The sequence below is a fragment of the Adiantum capillus-veneris genome, chromosome 26, assembly GCF_014529385.1.
Source record: "Adiantum capillus-veneris isolate H3 chromosome 26, ASM1452938v2, whole genome shotgun sequence".
In the NCBI taxonomy this organism is placed as follows: domain Eukaryota; kingdom Viridiplantae; phylum Streptophyta; class Polypodiopsida; order Polypodiales; family Pteridaceae; genus Adiantum; species Adiantum capillus-veneris.
Genome location: NC_140956.1, coordinates 21583749 through 21593801, shown reverse-complemented (window position 1 = coordinate 21593801; position 10053 = coordinate 21583749). Strand labels below are relative to the sequence as shown.

Below are 10053 nucleotides of genomic sequence, written 5' to 3'. Positions count from 1 at the left end.
ATTTGTATGTCTATAAAGATTTTTTTTTCCGAACACTTTAGTGGGGAGAGAGAGAGAGAGAGAGAGAGAGAGAGAGGGAGAGAGAGATGCACGTGCGCGCACACACTCACACACTCACTCATTTTCATAATAAAAATGTTCAAATGCATATACTAAGGCTTGAAATGACACCTCTGAAAGTTAATGTGAAGGTGACTACTTCAATTTGAGCTTATGCATCTCAAAAACTGTGTGGAGGCAAATATTAAAATCATATTATGTTATCAACTTCTATAAGAGGAGCCCTTCTTTAGCCTTTCTGCAGCTCACAGAATTTGTAAGCTCATATAGTTATAGATTACCTTTAGCTTTGCTTACCAATGGCTTTTATGAAATTGTGAAAGAGCAGCCCCTCTTCTGCATTTGTGCATCTTAGAATTTGTGAGCTCATTTACTTATAAATTACCTTTAGCTTTGCTTGCCAATGGCTTCCAAAGAACATAGTGAGAGTTCTCTTGTTGTCGAAGGACGAGAATGGTTTGTAAGCAGTGGAGACTCCGATGGTGCTGACAGCATGGATTTTGAAGGCGGTGAGGCTTATTGACGCCTTTTGTGTTGTAGTTGCTCATTTTGGGTCATCAAACTTTCGAAGAATTTGTATTGTGAAATCTATCTCTAACTTGTGTTGCGAATGTGGTGCTAGTTTTAATTTGGCGAATATCAATTGGCGAATGTCATTGTTCGATAATCATTATTTCCATTACTCTTTTGCAAATGTAATGTTTGTTTTGGTCATTCTCTTGTTTCTATGTTATACTACGCTTGAATCCTTCCATGGGCTTCGCTTGTCTTGAATCGCTACTCACATCGTCAAAAGATAGTCAAAATGCAGCAGTAGATCAATAGTAATCTTGCTCTAATCAATTGGTTTACCTCAAGAAGTAGAGGAAGGCTTACATTTTAGGGGTTTTTAGAAAAATTCAAATGCATTGCTTTTGAAAACAGTGATCGAGCACATCGCACGTGTAGCGCATAGGGCGCGCTCCCATACCAATATTTCGAGTGCTTGAGCCTATGAGCACTACCTCTTGAATACACCATTTGATGCACAATGAGATTTTGAAACACTTAGGTTTTATTTTGCATCCTTGCATTCTGCATTGTCTCCAACACAGTAGCTTTGCATGTGTAACACGTGCACACAATATGCTTACATGCTCATTCTCATTAGATAGCCATCGAATATCTCTCTCTCTCTCTCTCTCTCTCTCTCTCTCTCTCTCTCTCTCTCTCTCTGTGTGTGTGTGTGTGTGTGTGTGTGTGTGTGTGTGTGTGTGTGTGTAATACACAGAAGTGTACGTAGACCTTTATCACAAGTACATTCACCGCTCTCTTATGATTGCCCATCTTCCTATAATTGCAAGCACGTCTCTACCTTCTAGTTGCTTTAGTATGCAAAAAGTAACCATACGAAAAGGTTGTCACACAAGGAAATTTCTATCGCAAATGAGTGCTTCTATTTCTACCTATCACTGCCGAAGTTTTCCTTATATGTGAAAGGCATTACATCCTCATAATTGATCTTCTACAGAGCTTCGAAGGTTGATAGAAGGTACTCCGAGCTCGAGTTGCAAATGTGTCGACGTATCCTCAATTGCATGCACATCATCGCCGCCTCGCAAAAGATCGAAGGAAGAGGTGCATAAGCCCCACAAGCCTATTGCACGCGCATTGTTTCATTTGAACGACTCCGTGAACTCTAGAGTGAGCCTTTAGTTTTTCGAAAGTGTCTTTCTTTGAGAGTCGTTTTATCGAGTCGTAGAGATATTTCCTGATTTTACTATCTTTTGGATTATGTAGGCAACCAAGTTGTGGAGGACCCCATTAATGTCAAGAAGGAAGCATATCTTGAAATACCTGTTTTGCCTTTGTCTACTGAGCCTCTTGTGCCATTGCAAGGAACAATCGGCCTAAACCAGATTGAGCACACACCTCTGAACATTGCTAATGATCCAAGTCCAATTGAAGTCGAGCCTTCTATTCAAGATTCTAGGCTATATGCACCAGATGAATCACCTCAACTACATAGCAAGTCTATTGATCTTAGTATTGTTCCATTTTCTCAAAGTCTTCTACCACAATTCTTGATTACTGACATCTCTGATTCTAGCCTGCGATTCTGTATTGAGTGCAAGATATTGAATCTGTATGGCACCTACAAAGTTGGCCTTGACCAATTGAAGTACAACCGCTACTTGTAGGTCGACCTGGTTGATGAAGAATGCACGGACACTATCACGGTGGTGGTGAATGATCCATACATAGAGCTCTACATCGACAAGCTCCACCTCGGTGACTTTGTTCACATCGACAGCCCAATTGTTAGGCGCAAAAATAGAGCAGATGGGGGATTAGCATTGTATTCCTTGTACATTGATGCTACAACTGCTGTAAGTGCAGCAGAACCTTTCCCAGTGTCGCTCACCTTCGCCCTTGATTGCAAGATACGTGCATTTCTTGATGACATAGGTGCACAACAATCTTCAACCGGACGTTCTCAGTTAAGCACACTTGCTTTTGTTATTTTACAAAAGCACAACTCACAATCAAGATTTGGTAGACCTGTCGGTGACCTTCTAGTTGCAGATGGTCCTCTCCCATGAGATAGGGCATTTGTAAGAATTGACCTACCTTCCTTATTATTTTCTAGTCTTCTATTATAGATTTTAAATCTTCCATCATACAGCCATGCTCTTTCTGATTTGATTTACATATTTAATATTCTCTTGCAGCTGAGTTTTGTGAACTCTCGCAAAGATGACTGCCAACAGTTGCTTCAAGAAATGGTTGTTGATGGCCCTGTAATGTGTGTCGCAAGAAACATTGGAGAATTCCTCGGCAAACCAAACACCTTGTCGATACTAGATGTCACAATTCTAGTGCCTGTTCGTAGTGTGCGCCTCAGAGAGAAGCTTGCTGCTGTCTTCCAGACTCAAACCGAAAATTTGGGGTACAATCGTGAGGTGTGCTCATGTAAAATAAAGTGATATATTCCAAGTCCCTCCTCTCAAACTCTGACATAGTTATCTACTGTAGGTTGTTGGCACGCTTCGATTCGTCAACTTCAATAGCGTGTTGTTGGAGAAGCATTGTTCAAATTGTAAATCCACAAAAGTCTACAGACTAAGACAAGCACCTTATTGCGGATCTTGCAATAAAAACACCACAATAATCACGACACCAAAGTTGGAAGTACATATTGAAACAAAATACAAAAAGCTTCTCGATGTGCAAGTCATTGGTGCAGCAGTTGATGTAGTCCTTGCATCGGATAGGACCTTCAACGAAATCTACATTGAGTCTGCTTTTGAGGCAAGAGACACCTTGGCAACAACCTCACGCTTTGGCCGCTTCAAGATCAATGCAAGTGGGCATGTGGTCTCTCTCTCTCTCTCTCTCTCTCTCTCTCTCTCTCTCTCTCTCTCTCTCTCTCTCTCTCTCTCTCTCGCCCTCCCTCATACACACATACATATAAACGCAAACACATAGACAAATAGCCATATCGATATTTGCATACATACGTGTGAAAACATAGAGACACACACCCAGAAACAAACAAACACACGCACACAATTTCCACTAGACATGGAAAATGCTGCTGATTTGAGTATTCCAAAAGAGATAGACGTTGACATGATATTCATGCAGACACATCCTTTTAATCAAGAATTGTTTTCTAGCACTCCATAGTGTGTTGCAAACAAAATTAAGCTTTGGATCATTTAGGCTTATGATGCAACAATGCTTGTTCGAGAACTACTTAACAAATTTTATCACGCACTCTTCAGCTTCATTGTTCTTTGCATCACAGTAGGAGTCCTTAAGTGAAAGAGCTACGCAATTGAATGCTTTATATCAAACTTGCAAAACATCAATGACTCTCACAATGGAAGTGATAAATATTTTCTCTCACAAATTCAAAAAAGCACTTGTTGTAATCCTTCGCAATGCTACAAGCGATGACTACAAACAAGAAGTAATTGAAAAATCAACCGAAAAATTTAAAAAAGGGCTTCTAATTATGGATGCATCTACTATGGGCTTAATCTATTTTCCTTTCGTAACTTTGCCATCGCGTCGTAAGCTTGTCCACTGGACAATTGCAGAGTGTGATGAATTAACGCGCTTATGGAGGGAGAACATGGATAAGCCGGCTACTCAAATCGCAAATCTTTTTCTTGAAAAGGAACCACTTTGTGTAACATTTAATGGCCTAAAATCTTATGTGTAGCGGAAATTAGCATGAACATAGTGGGCATTTCATTAGAATAGATTCCTAATGAGAATTACAAGAGTGCTTGGGTGGAGAGAGCAACAAAAAGCATAACACCTAGTTAGATAGCATCGACAATACTTTCAAAAGAGAGAGCAATTAAGCTATTGACAACAGTTGAGGACCGGATTTGCATGGAGCCGGTCCCCCCTCCAAAAGGCTTTGTATTATGGTTTCTCCCATCAAGAGAGACATTGTACAATACAATTCTTTGTGTTCCTTCAAGACTAGCTAGTGCAATGAAGATGGAAGCTTCATACACCAAGCAAAACACTTAATCAAACACAACTTGAATTATCCCCGTTCTCAGACCCAAGACCTCACACACCTTCGAAGATGGTGAGAGCTAGCAGGGTATGAGAGTAGATTGAGAGGAAAAAGAAGTATCTTACGAGAAAGAAGTACATCTCCTCACATAATCACTCATATTAGCATAGCTTAGCTTAGTAATTAGCTTGGTAGAGAAGATGAGCATGCATTGAAGCTTGGCTCTTGGTTGGATTTGCATCCACATGCCAAGAGAGTGTTGATGTAGGCTTCTATCTCACAAGCTTGGAGTAGGTGATGAGCTCTCCATTAAAGCTTGGGAGGAGATAGAGTATTTTCCCTTCACACATGGTCAAGTGTGAGAGTGTGTGTGTCAATGCCAAGCAAAAATCAGCCCCCCCTCTCTCTTGGGCGAGCCCTAGCTGCTAAATAAGTCTGGCCTTTGCCTCATTGGACCTCCCCAGGTCAAGCCAATAGGAATTAAGCAGCATAAGTGATAGCCTTTAGAAATGTGTCCCCCTTTCCCCTTTTGTGAGAGCTTTAGGTAATTAAATAATTAAACTAAACTCTCATTGGACCCCTTTGCCTCCTGGCCAATAGGAATCAGGCAAGCCATGGGGCTCCTGAATGCTCATTGGACCCCTTGGGAGACTGCCCAATAGTCTTCTAGGAGACTTAATTCTCATTGGTTTCTTTTATTAAATGTTTTTAAATTAATTAAACTAGATTTACTCTAGCTTAATTCTCATTGGTCCACTTCAAGGGTCTTCCAATAGAAATTGGGCACACCTTGTGGGCATCTGGCCTAGGGAGCTGACATGTGTCCCTCATTCCCTTTGTGTAAAGGGAGCCTGTGTGTGTGTGTGTGGTTTTCTCTCTCATCCCCTAGCTTTGGGGCTCGCCTCCTCCCATGTAGAGATGTAGAAAGACTTTTTGGGCACACACTAAGCATCCAATTTTCCCTAGGGTTGACCTTTGGACACAACCTTTGAATTTTGGAACCTTAGCATTTTGGAAGTCTTAATGGGCTGAACCTTAGGGTCTTTTTGGCCCATTGTTTCACATGGCTCTTTTGCAGATGGCCCCCCCTTTGGATCCCTATTTTCCCTCCTTCGGATCCCTACTGTGGCCGGTCTGCTAACTTAACCAATATTCTAGCTTTTTCTCCCTTGGCACTTCCCCACATTAAATGATCAGTTTAATATGAGAAAATCATTTAGGAGAATTAGATATTGATTATTATGACACTTTGTGTCCATACACACTTTGCAATTACACAAAAGTAAAGCGACTACAACATATAGAGCTACTGACAGAGACTACCTCATCGAAGCAACATGCTTCCATTCATCCACAACAAAAAACCAAAATTTTGAACAAATTCCTCAAGAGTCTGAATGACACACCTACATGTCCATGCGAAAAATGTGGCCGTTTGTTTTTCCGCTCATAAGTCACACAATTCACTCCTCCACCATCCTCACATGCTGGAGGTGCAAGACGAAAAAGATGCTTCTCTCTATTCTATTGCCGCGCATGCAAACGCAAATCAAAAAAATCTAGGGTCCCATTTGAGAGCTTGCATACATTGGGCTTCAACGACCTGCTGTTGCCAATCATGCAACTAAACAATGTCGAGGCATGCCTAGTCTCCATTCGCATACCGTTTGCAAAGATTCGAGAGCTAACTTATGATGGCCAATACGGTTTGCGAGGGAGTGTCGTCAATGTTCTTGCGAATATTGAAAAAACACAGCAAGTGCTTCCTCGTTTTATCCACGATGAGGCTTCAGTCTTGATAGGCCTCAAACGCAAGCTCGAGTACACACATTGCTACTTGTCTGGCCTTGTTAGACCTTTATTGACAAAAAAGGCCACACACGCTCTTCTTCACACCTCTCTGTATAAAAAGGAAAACATAACCATAAATGATAAATGGCTTGCACACTTTCAAAAAATCTCGCACTCATCACTTCCCCTACACACAAGCACATATGAGCTAGAGGATGAGGAAAGTATTGACACTGATGTACTCTTGCACAACATCACTACCGCTGAGCAGGTCGTTGAATATAACGATAAAATTTTGCACGTTGCACCATCGGAGGGCAACACACCACTTGGTTTGTTTGCTGATGAGTTTTGTGAGGAGCTTAGTTTTCCTACCATCTTCTTTGGAGAGCCTAGAAAATACCATCAGCACATATCTAAAAATTACCAAGCAGTCGCCAAATGGGAGCTAATGCACAAAGATAGACGTTTCACGCTCAACATCGAAAACTTGTTTTTCAAATCAGTGAAGATCATGACACAAAAAATACTATCCTCCATTTGGATACGTCTCCGCAAAGCGAAACTCGAGGGAGCAACATTGTGTGCCGGACAGGTTAGTCATGACACAAACATAGAGAAGGTAGTCTCGTCTCGACTCGGCTACAGAGACTTCAAAGCGCTCCGTACCTCTCCGGATTATAAAGAGAAGTTTTTTTTAAAAAAAATTCTCCATGATTCGACAAATAGGGTCCCCAACTTTCTTTGTGACATTTTCCTCTACTGAGAAACGTTGGAACAAGCTTCTCGATGCCTTGCAACAACTAGTCCCGCTGAAACAAGATAGCAATGAAAGCGATAGCTGCTTGTGTAGACGTTTGGTACGAGCAGATCCAGTAACAACAGCTCGCTTTTACCTTAACCGGTTCACAGCCATGAAAAGAATACTGCTTAACGATAGCACATTATGTGGAAAAATCCTTGACTATTTCTTTGTTACAGAGTTCCAAAGTCGTGGCAGCCAGCATGACCATGGTCTTCTATGGGTTGAAGAAGCTCCTATATTAGACCATGATATAGATGATACTATTGTGACATTTGTGGACAAGTACATAAGTACAGACAGCTCTAAGCTACCATCAGACCTTCGTGAAATACAAACACATCACCATAGAAAAACTTGTCTCAAGAAAGGCAACTCTTGTCGCTTCGCTTTTCCAAGATTCCCCATGCCATTCACAATCATTCTCAGACCATCCGTCAATGACTACGAAAACCGAAAGAGAAGCAAGAAAACTTTGAAACGCATTAAGAACAGCCTTGATACACTTCCGATTGGAACTACCATTTCCTTTGAAGAATAGATACGAAGCCTCCATTTGACATTCAAAGAATATACTTTGGCAATAGCAAACTCACTATCCACAACAACAATCTTCTTGAAACGAGATATAACAGACATTTACACAAACAATTTCAACCCCACGATTTCCACACTATGGGACGCAAACACCGACATTCAATTCGTCTTGAACGCGCATGGAGCAGCAAGTTATTGCACATCATACATGACAAAAATCGACAACACATTGATAGGAGCAATAAAATCTCAATTCGATATTTGTGTCGCCAATAATGCAACAACAATTGAGCGACTGCGTAAGCTCGGCAACACTATTCTCAACACACAGCAAATTAGCGCACAACAAGCATCTTACATAGCATTATCGTTGCCAATCCATTCCACAACTCGTGACTTTGTATACATAAGTACTAACCCTCCTGATCAACGTGCATTGGTCCTCAAAAGAAAAGCATCTCTATCGAAACTTGACTCATCCGACACAGACATATTCTTCCAAAACATTATTGATAAATATGATGAAAGACCACAAAGCCTCCATCCTCTATGTTTGGCTGAATATGCATCAAAAATTAAACAAGAGGGTACAACATACAAAGAATTGCGCAAACCTAGGATCATAAGATTCATCAAATATAACCTTCTTAAAAACCCAGAAGACCACTATAGAGAACAATGCTTGCTATATCTCCCTTGGATCAATAATGAAAACCAACATTTGATAGAACTCTCTACATGAAGTGATGTGTATAACCAACATCTACAACTCATAAAATCAAATGAAATCAAGTTCAATAAAGACCCAAGCCCAATAGATAAATTAGAGATGCACTGCACTTCCACCCCAAGCACAACTACTACAACCAACAACGACTCACATGCTTCAGATCACGCAGACATTCTTAATGACTTCCAAATAAGTACTCACTCAAGAAACCCTTTCCACTTACAGCATTTCAAGTACACCTCCATGACAAATGATGACTTCCACGCAGGGATCAAAAAATTAAATGAGCAGCAACGACACATATTTGACGACATCATGTTGAAAAAAAGAATTCAACCCAGCAAACAAATACACCTCTTCCTCATAGGAGGTGCAGGAACACGGAAAACATTCACATAGCTATTGTTAGTAGAAGGTCTACAAAGATTTTACAGCCATAGAAACGCTTCAAATCCAGAATCTCCAATAGCATTGCTCATGGCGTACATAGGAAAGGCAGCTTTCAGTATTGGTGGCACAACAATCCACTCGGCGCTTCACTTGCCTCTAATTACTTCTGCACAAACAAGATTGAGTGCCGAACAACTAGATGCCCTTTCTCTCCTTTACAAAGACTTGAGAATTGCAGTTTTTGATGAGGTGTCTTTGATAGGCTCAAGCGTGTTTTCCATGGCCGACTCACGCTTGCGAGCAATCAAGCGCGTCCACGATAAACCATTCGGTGGTCTGGATGTCATTCTTTGTGTTGATCTATGTCAGGCAAGCCCTGTTAAGGATAGCTGGATCTTCACACAAAAACATGCACTTTTAGAAGCAGTTTCTCCATCGTATTGGCACACTCACCCACAATGCTACGAGCTTACACTAACAATGCGACAAAACGATCCAACGTTCGTAGACATTCTTAACAGACTTCGCGTTGCACAACATACTTTCGAGGATTTGGAATATCTTAACAGCAATTACTACAGACCCGTTCCAATGAGCCATCAAGTTTCTCATCTGTTTTACTCCAACAAAGAAAAGGACGCTCATAATCTTGCTGTTTTCAATCAAATGGAGGGAACACCCCATACTTTCATCGCTATTGATAAAAGAAATAACTCATGCAACAAAACAATTAACATCCCTACAGATCCCAAATTCATTGGAGGATTGCACTCAACACTAAGCCTAAAAACAGGTATTGTTGTCGAGCTATGCGTAGGAAACTTGGATATTCTTGATGGGCTGGTTAATGGAGCAGAAGGCGAGTACAAAACCTTCACACAAGCCAGGGAAAAAACAATAATATGGGTTCACTTCTCTAACCCTGTGATTGGAAATAAAAAAACGCTATGAAAATCAAACATTGTATTCACCAACAATTAACAGCCGATGGACCCCAATAGAACGTGTCGTTCGTGAATTCCAGGTCGGAAAAAACTACTTGAACGTAATCTCCAGATGCCAGTTCCCGTTGCAAGCAGCTAGTGCTCGAACAATTCATCGATCCCAAGGCCTTACGTTGCAAACACTAGCCTTCAATCCTGGAAACATACGAACACATGGTCTCGCATACACAGCATTGTCACGTGTTCGAGACCCAACAAATCTTTACCTGCTCAAAACAAT

The 10053-nt window shown here is 41.0% G+C and overlaps 1 protein-coding gene and 1 pseudogene across 1 annotated transcript; both read left to right on the top strand.

Moving 5' to 3' along the window:
• Positions 1–463: 463 nt before the first annotated feature.
• Positions 464–7713, top strand: LOC147423111 (uncharacterized; annotated as a pseudogene).
• A 1203-nt stretch (positions 7714–8916) lies between these two features.
• On the top strand, positions 8917–9780 carry LOC147423110 (uncharacterized). The gene has a single exon (XM_086501447.1). It carries the CDS (start codon positions 8917–8919, stop codon positions 9778–9780), a length of 864 nt encoding a protein of 287 aa, XP_086357573.1.
• The last annotated feature ends 273 nt before the right edge of the window (positions 9781–10053 follow it).